Raw genomic sequence first — 19,024 nt, 5'->3', positions numbered from 1 at the left:
TCTCATTAAGTCAATATTGTCAGTACTTTTAACTAGAACCCGTTTTCCTGTGTACCCTGTACTCTTTGTTAGGTCTTCATTTTCTCTTGCATTCCTTATGAATACAGATAATTAAGATAAACAAATACTATGGCTTCATGCCAAACATAACACACCAAGCCATTACAGCCTGGCATCAATATCTTTTTGGTGATACAGTACAATACCAGCATTCTAATTGGGACACAAGGAGGCAATTTGACAATGCACTCAAAAGTGTTGTAAACTGTGTAGAATTTTGTAATAATTCTGTGAACAGATTCTTGAAAAACAGTTTGATAACAGAAAATTTACAGGTACAGAAAAATTTGAGAAAATAAGGTATTAAACTGATTAACTTGAAACTCTAACTCAAAATTGGAATATTTTTAACCTTAAACTTCAATTTAACAAGGTTTTACTGTTTTGTGAATACAAGAATTTTTCTTTGTGCTTATTTTTAAAATACATTTTGATTTATAGAAATTTTATTTTGTCAATCTGCACTTGATGTACTTGAATACTGAGAATGACTTAAATAAAGGCTTTCATATTAAACTAATTTGTTAACCTTAACCAAGCAGTTTTTGTTCATTCGACAGCAAAGTACCAAGTTGTACATGACAATAAAAATAATATATAATAAGGTTGAACAAAATATTCGGCATTACTCAGGATTCAGATATTTTGTAATGACACTGAATTTAATAGTAAATAATAATTAAAATGATAATTTAGTTATTTCATAATTAAAATATTCAATCAGTTCAAATTATTGGGTTGTTCGGAAAGTTCGTAGCGATTTTTAAGAGAAATAAAAGAAATTGTTTTAAAACTAAAAATATACTTTTATTCCATTATGTATGTGCCATTGTTTTTAATGACGTGTTGCCATCTATGGGGCAGCTTCATGATACCCTCTTCGTAGAACTTTCCAGTTTTTCCTGCGAAAAACTGATCCACATGGTTTTTGCAAGCTTCCAAAGTATCAAAGTTTTTATCATGAAGGGAATTTTGTAGAGAACGGAACAAATAGTAGTCCGACGGGGCAAGGTCGGGTGAGTAAGTGGGGTAGGGTAAAACATCCCAGCCTAGTTCCAATAATTTTTGGCGTGTTCGTAAAGACGTGTGAGGTCTGGCATTATCTTGGTGAAACACAATGCCTTTTCTATTGGCCAGTTCCGGACGTTTTTCTTTAATTGCCATGTTCAGCTTATCCAATTGGGAACAATACTTATTAGAATCAATTGTTTGATTCTGTGGAAGCAGCTCGTAGTACAGGATTCCTTTCCAATCCCACCAGACAGTGAGCATGACCTTCTTTGGATGAAGACCGGCCTTTGGAGTTTTTAATGGTGATTCATTTTTCTTACCCCATGATCGTTTTCGGCTGATGATGTTATAAATGATCCACTTTTCATCACCTGTCACTAAATGCTTCAGAAAAGGATCATTTTCATTTCGTCTTTCAAGAGAATCACAAATGGAGATGCGATCCAGTAAGTTTTTTTCCGTTAAGTCGTGAGGTATCCAAATGTCATAACGATTCACATATCCGAGCTTCTTTAGATGTTGAAATACAGTACTGTTTGATGACTTCACTATGTCTGCAATCTCTCGAGTTGTGTAATGAGGGTTTTCATCCAATAATGCTTTGATCTGGTCCTCTTCAATAACAGGAGGTCTTCCTGAGCGAGGAGCATCTTCAAGGCTGAAATTACCCGTTTTAAATTTTGCAAACCACTTTCGAACAGTTGATTGATACAGCACTCCCACCATAAACATCACATATCTTTTTTGCTGTTTGTACAGCATTTTTGCCTTTACGAAAAAAGAAAAGAAACAAGTGTCGATAATGCACGTTGTTCGCATCCATTTTTTGCAATGAGACAAATTAAACGCTATTTGAATAATCTTAACGATTTTTATGTAACGGACGCGTCTCAAAGTCATTTATCGTAATATTTATTGGTTTGTACAATTCTAATCATTTTTGCGTCAATCGGTGTCTCAACTGTCGGCTATCAAAAATCGCTACGAACTTTCCGAACAACCCAATACTTTGCTGTCATTTTGAAATTAACTGATATTAATTGATTTTTCTTAATACAAATAAATATTATTTGAATCAACTAATAAATATATATGTTATGATTTTATATTGCAAAATATTTATTCACACTGCCCCCAACTGATTCATTTAAATTTAGATGATACCAAACATGCTATTCCAAAATTTCCAAATTTCCAAAATATAATTGAGATTTTTATTATAATAACTACAATTCTTGACACTAACCAAATAGAAATAGTTTAGTGACTACAAAATAATTGAAGGAGGTCATCACAACAGTAATCTAACCCTCTTGCAAATATAGATATTGATCCATTCTGTTGCTTTTAACATAAACTATCATCCTACAAAATGGGTTAGACCAATTTACCTTTTATACTTTATTTTGGAACCCATAATCTTTCCTCTGAAGTGAATTTCCCTTTGCTAGAGTACAACATTGGTCCAACTACAAGAGCCAATGAGAAACCAGTACAGTGGAACCTCGCTTAACGAGCATAATTCATTCCAGAATCTTACTCGTAATGCAAAACACTTGTTAAGCAAAACAGTTTTTCCCATATAAATTAATGTAAAATACAATAATGCATTCCATGCCAAAAAAATACTCAAATATTTTATGTATAATGCTTGTTCAAAGAAAATTATACAATATACATTAAGGAGCATGAATCTCTTCATCTTTTCTTCTAGCACAGAATGAACCACCTGAAATGCAAATTTGATTTGCAGAAAACAAAAAGAATCACAGATAATATGTCTGATAAACATGTCAAACGATATGTCAAATTCTTGGGCTATGTAAAGGCTATAATTAAATATTAGAAATTAATTAATTTTACTAGAGGTAAGCAGTTATGCTGTCATCTTGTATTAAATTTAATAATTATAAATAATTAATTTTTAATTTAGACATTCCTGAAATTTAATTTGGAATTAGTCATTAAATGTAATAAAGATTGAAGCATAACTGTCTACCTCTAGTCAAATTAATTAATTTCTAATATTTAATTATAGCCTTTACATAGCTCAAAAATTTGGCATATTGTTTGAAGTGTTTATTATATAACAGGCAATGGTTGTCGATGTTTAAGCATAATATATGTGAATACAAGTTTGGAAAAGTGTTTGATCACAAGTGACACTAAGATGCTAGCAGAACAAGTGCTAAACACAGATTGATGCAGCATGTGCACAATCTGGGACTTCCCTCTTTTTAGGTAAATTAAATACTTCGAGCGGACATCATGCCAACTATTTTACTACCATAGAGAAATATACATTTTAAATATGTCGAAAGCACTCACAGGAAAATAAAACGTTTATTTTAATGTTCTTTAATGCCTCTTTGTGTGAATATTCTCCTCTTTTCGTCACTCGTTATGCAAACCATCACTTGTTAAGCGAGTCAATTTTTTACAATTTGTTTTGCTCGTTATGCGAAATACTCATTATCCAAGGTGCTCGTTAAGTGAGATTCCACTGTACTGAGATTACGTGTAACAACAAAGATGGCTAATGTTAGTTGTAATAGTGAACTTTTGATTCTTGGATCTTGATGAATGAACAGAAACAGTGTCAGTTTGAAATTGTAACTAATCTTTCTTCAAAGACATAGCTGTTTCCAAGAGTAATTATAAGGGATGAAACTTGGTGCTTCTAATACAACCCAGAAATAAAACATCAGAACATGCAACAGAAATCTCCATGTTCGGCATGCCCTAAAAAAGCATGCATGTCACAGTGAGATGTATGATTTTAAATAATGGATTGTGACAAGAAATAAAATTTTATTCTAATTGACACTAGAATTCTTACAAACTACAACAACACAACCCAAGATGTCAGTCAAAGAATGTGCTCCTGACAAACAATCAGCACAATACAAAATAATTTAACTAAAATCACAACAATGTAGACAAAGGATTCCAACTAACATCAAAGACAATCTATCACAAGAACAAAACAGTATACGAAATAGTTAAAACTAACTATCAATAATAATCTTATGTTAATGTAAGAAAGGATTTTATTCATAGTGGGCAAAAGTCAAGAATAGAATAACAGTTGAGAGCAGTGGCATAGCGTAGTGGGGGCGGCAGGGGAGGCACTTATAGGGGGCGGCAAAATTTTCCTCCGCCCCGGGCAGCTGACACCCACGCTACGCCACTGGTTGAGAGAAAACAAAAAGTATCCCAAATTTTTGGTTGATTAAGTCCATTGAAAAATTAGGTCACCTAGGATTACAGTGTGGCTGTATGCCATCTTTTTTTTTTGTGTATAATTTTAATTTTATATTCTAATCTTTTAATCCTGCTTCCCTGTCCAATTTCCTTTGTTCTATTGTTTCCGAACTTCTAAGAAATCCTGACTGAACCCTTTCCCACCAGAATGTGGGACATGAACAATAGGCTACAGCAAAGCTGGAAGTCAAAAATCCCACTTTGAGTAGACATTCTTTGGCCAGACACGGAAAGTGAAAGACATGTACTTGCAAGGCTCAGAGTTTCAAGATTGACAAGTGCTGGCAAGTGAGACCTTCGAGTAGGAGATCCACGAGAAAATTAAATAGCCAGAACTGGAGGTAAATCCTAATAGAGTTATCATTCTGGAGAGAAAAAGGAGAAAAGAACATACGAGTAACTTGGAAGTTGGAATGAGAATTCACACCGAGATATTCGCAGAGAAATTGGGTACCCCCTGTCCTATCAATCCTTCTCACTTCCTCTTCTATCTATCTATCTTCTAATTAGTTTTTAAGTTAGGTTAAGAATTGTTCGTGATCGTATTATAAGTTGTATTGTATATTAATTGTATCGGATTGGAATTTGTTATGAAATTAATTACGCAAATTGCTTTTGTATTGTTAACACAGAAAGACCACCAGAAAGTCCACAAAGAGTTAGAACCTGTAAATAATCTGTTCTATTGCAAAATTAAAGTTGTTTTGTTGGATATCACACTTCAGTGTAACTCCTTTTTTGTCAAACTTCTTACACTGGTGTCCACAACAGGGTTCCTGCCTCGTAACCCAATTCTGTGTACAACGAAACTAAGGTCAGCTATTAATTGTAAAGTGTCTTTTGGCCCACCCTGTATTCAATGCAGATGAATCAATTATCATAGGACAGAAATGCTATAGAATATTGTGGCACCTCAAAGCCTTAATCTGAACCAACTTAATCTCATCATAAGAAGCAGTTCGGAAAAAAATTTTGGGGAGAGGAAAGACAAGCTTTTTTTCTGGAACCTTCAAAGAGTGGGAAAGAGAAGACATGAAATAAAGAGAGAAAAAGGAAGTTTGAACTGGAAGAACTCTAGCATTCGTACAAAATAGCAGAATGATTAAATGATTAACATATAAAATTTTATATAAATTCTTAATACAGAATATAGAATTTTATATTCTCTATAAAATACCTACTGTATATTGATAATTCTGATTTCAAAACTTTTTTGCTTTTGTCAGGTATAAAGTTATTACCCTACTTTAATTTAGTCTGCTGTACTACCATATTATCCTTTTATAATGTAATACTGCTATATTCCATACTGTGAATTAATATTGTGAAACTTCTACCACTAGTTCCTTTGTCATTGTTGTACAAAAGTCTATCAACTTAGTTTAGACTAGTTTTAGTATTTTATTTTGTGATACTGTTAATATTGGATTCACTGCATTATTAAAAATAATTTTAATTAATCATTTTATGTTAATTCTTTCCCTATTATATCACATCCAAACAAAATTTCCTAATATATTGTATAACATTAACAAAGTTGTTATATCCCACAAACTTGTCTTTCACAAAATAAAAAAAAACCATATCAATTATTAAAAGTGAACTCATTTGCCAAAAATTAAGGATCTGAAATGCATCTTAACATTTTACCCATGAATAACAAGAGAAAATTAAGTGTTTTGATATTTTTTACATCAAAGCAGGTAAATAAGAACTTACCTTCTTCTTGTGTAGGAATAGTTCCACGATGACTAATGTTTAGCTGAGGTGAACCTAAGGCTTCTGGATTACTAACTGTAATTCCAATTGAATAAGGCATCTAAATAAAAGATATAAAAAATGTTTATCATCTATACATTCATATATCAAAATTAATAAAAAAGACAGGTTAATGTTACCTGAAGTAGCCAAGATGGCGACTCGTCTCTAATTCCAACAAGGGAACAGTGGAAGGCATGTTCTAACCTAACCTAACCTATCCTAATAGACTACTATAATTAATAGCAACCAAATTATTAGAATAGGGGTAATCTATTAGGATAAGTTAGGTTAGGTTAGAATGTGCGTTCCACTGTTCCCTTGCTGGAATTAGAGACGAGTCACCATCTTGGCTACTTCAGGTAACATTAACCTAAAGACAATTTTTTAAATTTTATACATCATTCCTAACACTTATTATATAGATACAATAGTATAACTAATAGTAAATTAATAGACATTTTTAAATCACTCAATTTACTGTCATGCTTCGTTAATTAGAAATATTCCTAACTTTTTTGTTTATTGAAAAAATAGTCATAAATTTATGTAAATAGATTTTGAGAGAAACCACTGCAGTTTAAAATAAATTCAATATATCCACAACTAAAGTAAATCTCTCTAAATAACCACCTCTTTACATAACCAGATTTTCATAGAACAGAATTTTGATTCCATAGAATCCATTGTTTTTAATCCTCCTTATGCTAAATCACCCCTTTACTAAATCAATGACCATCTGGACTTGAAAACCCTTTGTGCAAAACTCTGAGGTCATCATTCTGAATGGGGTGATAAAATTAAAACTATGGGCACACACAGTGGCATAGCTACAGTTTGATCCACCCAGGATGGTCTGACAATTGCCACCCTGTTTTTGGGAAATACATAATACACATCAAACATATTTAGACAATGTTTTTCAATGACAGATCATATAATTTTTGTAATTGTTAACTTTCAAAATAGTTGATAATTTTACTCTTACAATTAAAAAAGTGTTAAAAATTTTTTTAATGCCAAAATTGCTGCCCGAAAATAGTGCCAAAATCTCAAATTATAAGAAAAATTATTAAAATGCTCTAATTTGAGTATAATTTAAAGCACTTTAATACAGGTTATATCTTTAGTTTCACGTAATAACAAAGTGTAAATTAAACACTACTGTCAGTATAATTAGCTAAAATTTTAATATTTTCAAGAGGACATACATTAAAATTTTGAAACCATTATTTTATATAAAGGTGAAGGAATAGATGATTTCTTAATCATATGGAAGATAGATACACACATTTCTAGAACATGTTTTTAAATTCTGCCACACGACTGTGTATGTCTTGGCAGCCATTAAGATACTACTATTCGTTAGTGTAGGTCTGAAATTTTTAGTTTCTCATTGGCAACATGCCTTATAAAATCAGTTCAGATAGATACTGTGGAGTGGTTGACTACCATAATGGCCAGAATGTTCTTTATAAGTGGTTTGAAGCTGTATGTGACATACACGAAAACATGACACATCAAGATTGTCCATATATTCAACCGTTCCGGTTACATTCCTTTCCACTTGATAAAAATTTAAAAAGAGAATGGTAACCAGCCATGCATGTACATCCAGCTAGATAAATAACTTTGCCATCATAAGACACACAAGCCTATACAGAATGATTACTTGCAGATAGGGTGCAAGAGTACTCTAAAATGTGGAACCATCCACATTGTAGGATTTGCCGACTTTAAAGGGGGTTACAATTAATCCCGCATCAGAATGAGCCTAAGAGAAACCGTGTATGTGAGCGATTGCGAAGGAGGCAAATGAAAACAAGTGTTTTACATGTGAAAACCATTTATTTGTAACATAAATGCTTACATCATCGATCGACATTCCTTCACTGATCCAGACGAGATCCTTGACGTCGGCCGCACCCCGGGGTGGATGAGAAGGATCGCTGGGTGTTGGGGATTATTGGAGATTCACAGAGATGTCTCGGGCAATGGCACAATACACTATGAAGCACACGGTCAGCTTAATCCAAAGGTGACAGTTCTTATCTCGGAGGAGACTCTTTTTCAACCTTGAAGTCCCAGTTTTTATATGTTTTTCTCGTGCACTATCCACCTTTCAGATTGGTCCCACGTCCCTTTTCTCGCTTCCCGATTGGTCTCCCCTTTGTTTCCAAGCACAGAACAAGACCATCTCGGGTGGCGGGAAAGATCCGATTCGCGGTGTCTATTTGACACCCTCTGTCGACTATGCTCGGAGATTGTTGATAGAACCACAACACCTGCACTCATAATTTAATCCGTTGTTTGTAAATGATGTCATTTTGAAATTCTAATGATCATACGCGATATTTTTCTATCCCCCACTTGAAAAATAATTTTAAGAATCAAGACTCCTATAATGAAGACCTTCTTGGTAATGATAGGCTTTATACTTTTATATTAAGGTAATAAGATATTCAAATATAGCTGAATATTCCAAAGATGGCATTCTCTCATGTCATAATTCCATGATTTTATAGTACTAATTGATGAAAATAAATTAGAAAGGTTAATGTAACTTAGGTGCCAAGATGGCAGCTCGTCTTTGATTCCAGCAAGGAAACAGTGAGATGCACGTTCTAACCTAACCTAACCTAACCTATTCTAATAATTTGGTTACTATTAATTATAGTAATTTATTAGAATAGGTTAGGTTAGATTAGGTTAGAGTGTGCGTCCCACTGTTTCCTTGCTGGAATCAAAGACAAGCTGCCATCTTGGCACCTAAGGTAACATTAACCATTAGAAAATACAAGTTTGGAGAAGAAACTATGCAAAAATCTGAAAATTTTGCATTAGACTTAATTCTATGATATTCTGTGAATATTTTGGACTACTTTATGAATTAAACGTCATATATAAATATTTCCTGATAGATAATAACAGCAGAATATTAGTAAAATTATAGAAGCCAATTATTTTCTAGAGTAAAAAAAATTAAAAAATAGGATTTAGGTTCTCTTAATTTTACTTTAAATTTTTATTGCTTTTAAGATATTTCCTCACCATGCAAGTAGCATGCTTTTTCTTTATGATAGAAAAAATTTGACTTGTGTAAAAATATTGAAAATACTCTCTCTATAATTTAATATATAAAAACCCTTACAATTACTAACAAATTGGGCATTATGTAACAAATTTCTATTAGTAATTTCAAAATCAATTATATTCTCAATTCTATAGTTCTGCAGTTCCATAGTTCTTTCAGTATCTTAATGGTGGCACAACAGTGGCACTACTTATGGGAAAGTACAAGAACCTTATCTGGAAACTTGTGGAAAAATTGGCAAGAGCACTGCGCAGCAAGCGGAAGTTGCGAGTTCAAGCCCTGCCCCAGGCCAGTTCTTTTCTTCCAAATGATTCTAAATTATTTAATAAATTATTAAAATTATAATTATTAATTTAGATACGAGATGGCTACCTCTAGTAGCAAATTACTTAGTATTAATTATTAAAATAGTGGACTTATAGCCTGATTATTTAAGGTGATCATTTGTTTGTAGATAAAACCAAACAGTTTGTAAAAAATTAATTAAACAGAACAGGTTAAAATTAAAACTTGAAACTGGATCATGTGATTTAATGAATTGCAAATGAAGACAAAAAAAGAGGTACAAAGTTAATACTAACTGTCTAGAGAAACATTTATTAAATATATTAATATTAAATAATTCTAATTCATCCACATATATGAAAAAGAACATCCTTAACATGTACATGTACAAAATCAAACTATGCAGTAATGATATGACAACACAAAAAGAAGAAATAAACCACATACACTATATTTTTCAATTGAACAATTATCTAAACAAAATAATTAACAGATGGTTAAATAAAAACACAAATCAACAAATAATAGCACAAACCCAGAAAATATACAAAAATTTAGATTACATTTCCAATTTATTTGAAAATATACAAAAGTTAATGACAGTAAATTGTTCTTGTCCCAATATTAAACAATAAAATTAAAAAATTAAAAACTAAAGAAAATATCAATGAAAAAATTGATATAATGCTAAACAATAACATAGTTTATACTAAAATTATTACAGAAATTGCTTTTAGCCCTAGGTATAATTAAATTAATTAAAATATCTATAACCACAAGGCAGATAATAGTAAGGGCTTATCACACCAATGGGCACAAATGCTCAGGAATCAAGTAAAAACATTTAATAAAACAAAAAAGGAGGTGTACAATAAGATGACTACATACGTATGGAAACCAAACAACCCAAAATGCATAGAAAACAATCTTCATACCGGTACATCTAATATCCAATATAACTTCTTAAGCCTTTTAAATTTCCGGTACTCAATACGAACATTAACCACCAATTAACTAACGTTTTCGATCACCTCCGCAATCTTCGTCAGGTTTTCTCCGACGGTTTTGAAATAGAATGCAAATATAATTCTTTCAAAATTCAAACTATCGAACCTCTCCCGCGTGCAATAATTGCGACCGATCCGACATGCATTTAATCTCCATGATACCATCATAAAAATAACTCTGTCCATCCGTACAGGAATACTACACTACTCTGAGATGCTACCATTGCGGGTGCATTTCGGAGACATATCGCCACGCATATGATAAAACGTTGCCATCCATTGAGTACCAGAAATTTAAAAGGCTTAAGAAGATATATTGGATACCCAAAATGCATTTCAGACTATTATGGAAAATAGTCTGAAACAGCAGTTGATATAGTCCGAATAGTCAGTTGGTATTAACTAAAGGTTTTACTATACTTAAAAATTATACAAAGTGAAAAAAATAAACCTAAAATTAAACTTAAAACTATGCCTAAAGCTATACAATATAAAGATGAAAACATTGCCATGACTGTATGAGCAGTAAGCATTATCAAAGTAAACAGAAGTAATAATTCTTCATACAAGATGCTGATACAAAAACAGTTATGAGTTAGCCCAATTATTGGTAACATACTCCAAGAACCTATATCTGCTGTGATGAAAAAAAACAAAAGAAAAAGTTCACCACAAACATTTTCAAACTGCTGTAAGTTCTTCCTCAAATGTAAAATGGAGTTTCCATTTTAGGTGTTCCATGTGTGACGTAGTGCAAACGAGCTTTGCCTGGTTAAAGGCGACTGCAATGTTAGGGTCGGAGGTGTAAGTGGCGAGGGCGGTGGTGTTTTTCTTATAATGTATGTCCACTATATGCTCCATTAATCTGATCCCCCAAGGAGTGTTTGGTTGAACCAATGTAAATGAGGTCCCTATCAAATCTGTTGTCTCTAATGGAGATACTGTACACGCCTGGAAGTCTGTTCCAGGGTTGGGGGGGGTCTTTCCCATTGCAGAGGATGTCAAAGATGGTGGGACATCTCCTGAATGTGATTTTAATCTGGCGCTTCTTGGCGATCTCAGTATAAAGTATTTTAACATAGGGATTGAACGTGACAGGGACTCGTTGTACTGTGAGGCTCTGGACAGGTCCGAACCTCACTGAAATTTGCATTAAAATCATTTATTTTTAAGACAAAATTATCTTTTTTTGAGAAAAAAACAGAAGTTAGAAATAGTTTTTCTTAATGAAAACAACACAAACTTTTAAACAATAGAACAATGGAAAAACAAAGATCGACTATCTCCAGATGGGAATCGAATTAAACTTTGATTTTGATCTCTCCCACACCCCGAAAGGTTTCAAATTGTCCCAGGTGATGAAGAGAGACCAATCGGAAAGTGGAATCAGAGGGAAACGGATAAAACCTGAAAATTCAAGGACATGACAGCTTCTTCTTCCGAAAGTTCCAAGTGATAGATCTATTGTTGTGTGTGTGTGTGTGTGTGTGTCTTGTGCCCATCTTCGTCTCCGTCTCCTGACCTCGGATCGACATCTTTCCATCAACAGAAATCAATCACATCGTCCAGGAGTCGTCAAAACCTTGAGGGAACTGGCCATTCGTGACCAAGGGACACTCCTTCAAAATGGGACTATCTTGGAAAATAGAAGAAGACCCAGAGACTGCTTCCAACGTAGAACTCCCAAGATTGCGGAAATATTGTAAGCTTCTTTCGTGTCAAATAAACGGTTTCTTGTAACTGTAGAGTCTGTCTAAGTGTCGATCGCCCACATACGACCCTTCATGATTGCTCTACCCTCTTGACATTTATGCATGATGTCAGAAACCTTACAGTACAAGATCAGGATAGATGTCACTCTGCATGTCAGCCAGGACATTGTGTTGTGAGTGTGTGCAGTGATAACATTCAATCAATTTATGTGTGAGCCTCGGGAAACCATGGGTAGATGCAACACGGTGTATATGTATTAGCTCAGCAGCAAGTGCTCGTGTAGTAGATGAATGAGTAAATGCTCTCCTAATAAAAGCATTGTATGCCGCTAACTTATACGAAAAAGGGTCACATGACCCCACTGGTATGTATGTGGACGTGGACTCTGGTTTGCGGTACACAGATGTAAGGATGCCCGTCTCCTCCACTCTGATATTTATGTCCAGGAAGTGGACCTCCTTGTGGTTGGCTTGTTTGAGCTCTAAGGTTAAGCCATAAGGGTTGTCATTAAAAGTATCGACAAAGGCTGATATATCTGGCACTGTTCTCCAGAGAACTATAATATTGTCGATGTATCTCCTGTATAAAAGGATGTTGGGAGGAACCGTGGAAGGACTTTGCTCTCCAGCTGTCATATAACCATTTCGCATAGGTCCCCTGAAATCGGGCTGCGCCATTAAATTGGTAAAAGGAGCTGTAGCATATTAAGTGGAACATGTCCACTACATGGTGGTATAGGGTGTTATCATCCACGATACGTAAAGGGATGTCCCTGAGTGCACAAAAGGCAGGTGGAAGCTGAAGTCTTTCTTTTCTTTTTTTTTTTGTCACACCAGATATAGGTTCTCAGAGTACATTATTTAACACAACCTGGTGTTTAATGTTGTTGTTGTTTTCCAATTATTGGTTTTATTACTCCTGTCTACTTTGATAATGCTTACTTCTCATACAGTCATGGCAACATTTTCATCTTTATATTGTATAGCTTTAGGCATAGTTTTAAGTTTAATTTTAAGTTTATTTTTTTCACTTTGTATAATTTTTAAGTATAGTAAAACCTTTAGTTAATACCAACTGATGAGGGACTATTTTCTATTGGAAAATAGTCCGAAATGCATTTTGGGTTTTTCGGTTTCTGTACGTATGTAGTCATCTTATTGTACACCTCCTTTTTGTTTTATTAAATGTTTGTACTTTATTCCTGAGCGTTTGTGCTCATCATCATTAGTGTGATAAGCCCTTACTATTATCTGCCTCAGGGTTATAGATATTGTAATTAACTTAATAGTTTATACTTTTACTTGTAACTGCCAACAGAATTATCATTACATAGGTGAAACAGACATAACCAAGAAAAATCAGAATTAAAGAACATTTAAGAGTCATCAAATGTAATTATTCCAACTTTGCAGTTTGAACACATTGTAATCATGCAGGTTGCAAAGTCTCACTGGACAGTGGGACCTTGCAACCGTAAAATTCTTAAAAAGGAGAAAAAAATGTTATTAAAAGAAAATTTTTTGAACATCTAGAAATTATGAAAATTACAGATAACAGAATGAGTCTGAACACTGGCATTGTCATTAGTGAGATCTGACAACCACTACTACAGCTCTTAGAAGAATACATTTAAGATACCCTTCTAACACCCCTCCTGTCCTTATATATTACACTAACCTAGAGCAGTACAGAGCATTTATCTAGAACAGTGTTCCGCAACCACTGTGCCACGGTACACTGGTGTGCCCTCACTAGGTGAAAGGTCTGACATGAACTTTTACATATTCTATTAAATTTATTTGTTTCACTTTAGTTTTATTTGTATATTTTTATCACAGTTGCTGTGTTTATGCTTGTATTTCAAGTTATTTCATACGCACCACAGCACTTATGAAATAAGATGATGTTTGTTTATTCTTTATTATAAGCCATGCATTCTTACATATTTTAAGAAATTAAATGTAAAATAAATTTGCTCACAGGTGTTGATGTCTGTTTAATACTAATAATAATAGGTTAGTGGCATTATGTAATTCTATTAATAGTATCATATCGTACATTTTTGAGGAAAATAACATTTTGGTGTGCCGTGTTGAGACACGTCAAGTCACGAATGTGCCGCAAGTAGAAAAAGGTTGCGAAACATTGATCTAGAGCAGGGGTGGCCAACTTTTGTGCACGTAAGATCTACTTTTTATCGTAAAAATGTATCTCGATCGACTGTGTCATCGGCATAGTCTAAGTGGGGAGGGAAGTGTGAAATACATACTATGTTTATACACTGTGTTTCAGTATGAAGTGCACTCACTGCTTATGAGTCGAGTCATAACTGCATGAATACAGTTGCGTCGGTTACAAATATAATACATTAAGTCAAGATATCGCTAGCGATCGATCAAAATTGGCTTGGCAATCGACCGGTCGATCGCGATCGACTTGTTGGCCACCCCTGATCTAGAGTACAGATGACAGTCATACAGTGATTGTCACAATTACTTTTAATAATTTTATATGTTTTATTTCTTTCAGAATATACAATGTTCTTTTTTAACAGCTTTTTATATTTTACAGTTTAATAGTATTTTATTACTCTCTCTCCTTTTATAATTTACTTGTATTTCTTTTATTAATAATTTTATCTGTTTACTTGACTTACAATTGTAATAGATTTTACTTCTCTTTAGAATATACATGATATTTAACAAACACACCTTTAGATACGTTTCCAGCACTTCTTTACGGTTCTAACAAATGTTTTTGGCTTGATTTATAGGCCTTCTTCAAGTTAGAAGCTGTTTCAATTAAAAGGAGTTATGCTGTGTTCCAAAATGGAACAATTCAAAGTGCTGGAAATGTATGTAAAGGTGTGTTTGTTAAATATAATTTATACATAATTCCAGCTTAAAATAGAAGATTTAATTTAGAATATACAAGCATTCCTGTGTGATACATTCTCTCAAGCAATCTTATGCATGCTTCTAACACTTCTAAGGAGGCACTTAAACATAAGATTTATGCATTATTAATAGAAAATTAATATCTAAAAAGTAGAGAAAAAGTAGATATACTTTATATTATTACCAATGATGATGTATAAAGTTATGTATGAAATGGTTATAAAAAATGATAAATATATATTATTTTTAAAAAATTTACAATTTAATTTTAATATATATATATATAAGTAAATTAAATTATTAATGAAAACAGGAGAGCAATATAATCAACTTGCATCAAGATAAAATAGAAGATTAGTAACAGCTGGAAAATTTATAAATTTTTAAGAAAAAAAAAAACATTAAATACTATATTTGATAAAGTAAAGAAAAAGAAAGGAAAGAATGATAAATACATAAAATCAGAAGTTTATTGATTAAAAATCATCATTAGAACCATAGAAATGAAAGACAAATATAAAAGAAGCATGATGTGATGATAAAGCAAAGTATATATGAACATACAAATAGTATCAAATGCAAGAAAGACAAAGCTTCTATTCAATATGCTAATGACAGATATGTAACAATGGCTTCTAGGACCTGAATTTACTTACATTAGTCGAAAATAAAAAGTCTCATGTTTTATTAAAGACTGATTACAGGGCTAAAAAATTTATGAAATACATATTAAAAAGAAAGTGAAAAGTTTCACATATACATATGATTACTGAAGAAGTAAGATATTAGATAAGTGTATTGTTTTTGAAAAATGAATGCTTAATATGAATTACAGATAATATAAAACGGTAACACTTGAAATTTAAATTAAACTCAGTTCATATTTATATATTAAAATTTTGATTATATATTTTTCGTAAAAATTTTTAAAACAAAGTTTTCAATTCTGTTTATTTTTTCTTGTAGGTTATAGTGAAGTCATGCAATCGAATCCATATAAAAAAGAATTTACATGTTATAAAAAAGACTGTAATGGTAGATCAATGAAATTCACAAAAAATATGAAAAATTACCATTCAGAAAGGAATGTATTTTATTACACACATTTCTTTTTGAGCACATTCCTGCCTGAATAAAACATTCTTTTTTGAACAATTTGTTATTATGGTATATGTTCATGTATACACACATTTAATTTGCAAATAAAGCATTTCATTCAAATTTTGAGTTTTAAAGGTTTATTCATATAAAGCATAAAGGATACATTATCTGGATTGGATTAACTTAGTCGGCAAAGTTTTGGACTGGTTTTCTAAAAGTTTATAGTTCAAATTTATTATAAAAAAATCTGTTTTATCACTTTTAATGCAAATTTAGTATTATTGTTTAACATTTTCATTATTTTCTTTGAAAATACTTTGTAATACAGTTGAGCCTATCTCAAAAGTCTATCTCTAAATTTATTTTTTCCTCTGCATTTTCAATCTAAATTCAATACATTTTCAATATATGTCTTAAAAAATTTTCTCCCAAAAATCTATATCTCAAATTATGAACTGAAGTGTTTTCAAAGTTCAGCAACTACATTTTGATAGCATAAATTTTAGTTGAAAAACATCTCTTGAAATAACAATAAATTTAACATCTGAAATTGTTTAATACCAGGTGTTCTAAAGTTTGGAATTACTTCTTGATTTAACCTGAAGCAGACCTCAAGTGAGACTGAAAATGTTTGTTTCACGAATTTTAAACGTTACCAGACATAAAGGTTCGTCAAGTGTGTACGTCTCTCGAAATACAGTACATAGTAGCAGCGGCACCTGCAGATTATGAAAAAGGGCATTGTACATTATCAATCTCTGATTTAACATAGGATCAGTGCTCCCACAAAGTGATTCTAGTTGCATTTGAGGCTAACTTGGCCTTGAAAACAAGAAATGGGGTTTTGGTCAACATATGACAAACTGCACGGATCAATGGACAAATATCATTCATTAGTTTCTTTTATATTGGCAGAATAACCTAGAAGTCACAGATTTTCTATTGTTTGGGCCCCCTTGGAAATTAGGAAAAGGGCAATCAAGATGAAAAGAGAACAGCATGTGCCCCAATGTACAGGCACCCCTGCATAGTAGCAATTAATGCTGCTTTTCTCTGGCTAAGAGTTTGACTTGCATCTTATTGGTTGAATAAAGTCAGACATCAGACTCTATAGACAAACTATTTCTGTTAAGAGATGTCAAAAATGTTTTATTTATACATAATACAGATATGTATTGCACATGTAATTGTATTAATACAATACCACACGTCCAATCAAACCTATTACTATTTACTGTGTAGGAACCTCTATATCTCAAAACTTGTCTATCTCAAATTTTTTCTTGGTCCCATGAGATTTGAGAAAGACAGGTTCGACTATCTATCTCAAATCTGATGGGAACAAGAAAATTTCTACGGATTGAAGACATTAAAGATAGTTAATGAAAGTGTTTGGTATCCTAAACTAATTTTATTTTATAAATAATGACGAGGATGGTTCAAGTCATATTTATAATTTCTTGCATGATTAAAGTGATATATTTTTAATTAAATCAGAATTTTTATTTAATAATACATGCATAAAAATACATATAATAATAAATATTTTACATTTACTGTATATAAAATATTTTTACATATTATATATATTTATAAATTATTATTAGGCCTATATTATAACATAGATTCATATATAAAATATTTTTTAAAATTGTTTAAATTTTTTATAAGCAATTAAAAGTTATTCTTTTCATAAATATTCCACTTCTTAATCAATAAAAATATAAATAGGGGTTACACAGCTAGAGATTTACTAGTTTAGGAAGTGTTTTAGATGATGCAATGTAGGGTGATAAACTATTTATTTATTTATGATATCTTTTGGAAATAAACCAGCAATGAGTTGCTCAACTTTCCCAGCAACATTTAAAATTTTGATGGCACCATCTGTTATCATATTTTATTTAAAAAACTTTTCATATTTTTTAACTATTATAAAATGGCAGAGCTTAATTTTGAGAGTAAGGATGAGTTTCATAAAAAATTGTAAATGCTAATAACCAGTAAAATCATCCTTAAGTCCAACCTTACTAGAGATACATACAACCCTCTTTATCTTCCCACCCCTCGAACTTTAATCACCAAAATTTAATAGCATCAATCCCCCTCTTCACAACAAAACCTCCCTGCAAAATTTCAGAAATTTTCAACAAAAAGCACAAGAGTTATTAAGCTATAAACAGGGTGAACAAAATCGTGCCCCCACATGCACCCCTTACGGACTCGCATTGGGTCAATATGACCCAGGCAATTTCCAAATTAAAAAATTTTTAATTTGCATTTGTGTGAGAAGACAAAAGACTTTTTGTAATCTTCTATCAGGGGATGAGTTATTTTTCGGTGCTATTATCATCTCAGTACTAGAAACATACTTGTTTTGACCTGAAATGAGTCCTTACGTTAGTTTCTGCATGTCATTATGTAATATATGACTTTAAAAAATTTTATTAGATGAATTCAGTACAAGATTAAGTTATAATATTTTATATGATATATGTAATCTATGTGGTAACTAATAAACTGTGTTTAAAAATTTTTTTCTGAATTGTCTGGATTAAACAGCTAAATAGAAGTTTTTCCATCATTTTATAAACATTATTCTATTTATTTCATATTTTTTAAAAGATTTATTATAAAATAAAAAATATTAACACCGAGATATATTTTTAAAATCCCATAAAAATATGGTTGCATTTTTTAAACAAAAACAAAATAATAATATTAATTAAATTGTCAGTCAAAAACTCTAAAACGTTTATCTTTTTTCAAAAAGTTGGTGCATTTCTTAAATAATTTTTCAGAAAAAAATTATATGCTGTCATTGTCATAAAGAA

At 32.0% G+C, this 19,024-nt stretch overlaps 1 protein-coding gene across 1 annotated transcript in view; it reads right to left on the bottom strand.

Annotated features, from left to right (window-relative positions):
- LOC136989212 (tyrosine-protein kinase RYK-like) overlaps window positions 1-19,024 on the bottom strand; it is a 93,081-nt gene that overhangs the window by 50,290 nt on the left and 23,767 nt on the right. Inside the window, exon 3 of the mRNA XM_067287305.1 lies at window positions 6,055-6,154. Coding sequence (XP_067143406.1) covers window positions 6,055-6,154 — 100 coding nt within the window. The remainder of the gene's footprint in view (window positions 1-6,054; window positions 6,155-19,024) is intronic.

This window comes from Centruroides vittatus, unplaced genomic scaffold (assembly GCF_030686945.1).
Source record: "Centruroides vittatus isolate TY-2023 unplaced genomic scaffold, ASM3068694v2 scaffold_450, whole genome shotgun sequence".
In the NCBI taxonomy this organism is placed as follows: Eukaryota; Metazoa; Arthropoda; class Arachnida; order Scorpiones; family Buthidae; genus Centruroides; species Centruroides vittatus.
This window is presented reverse-complemented; position numbering and strand designations above follow the sequence as displayed.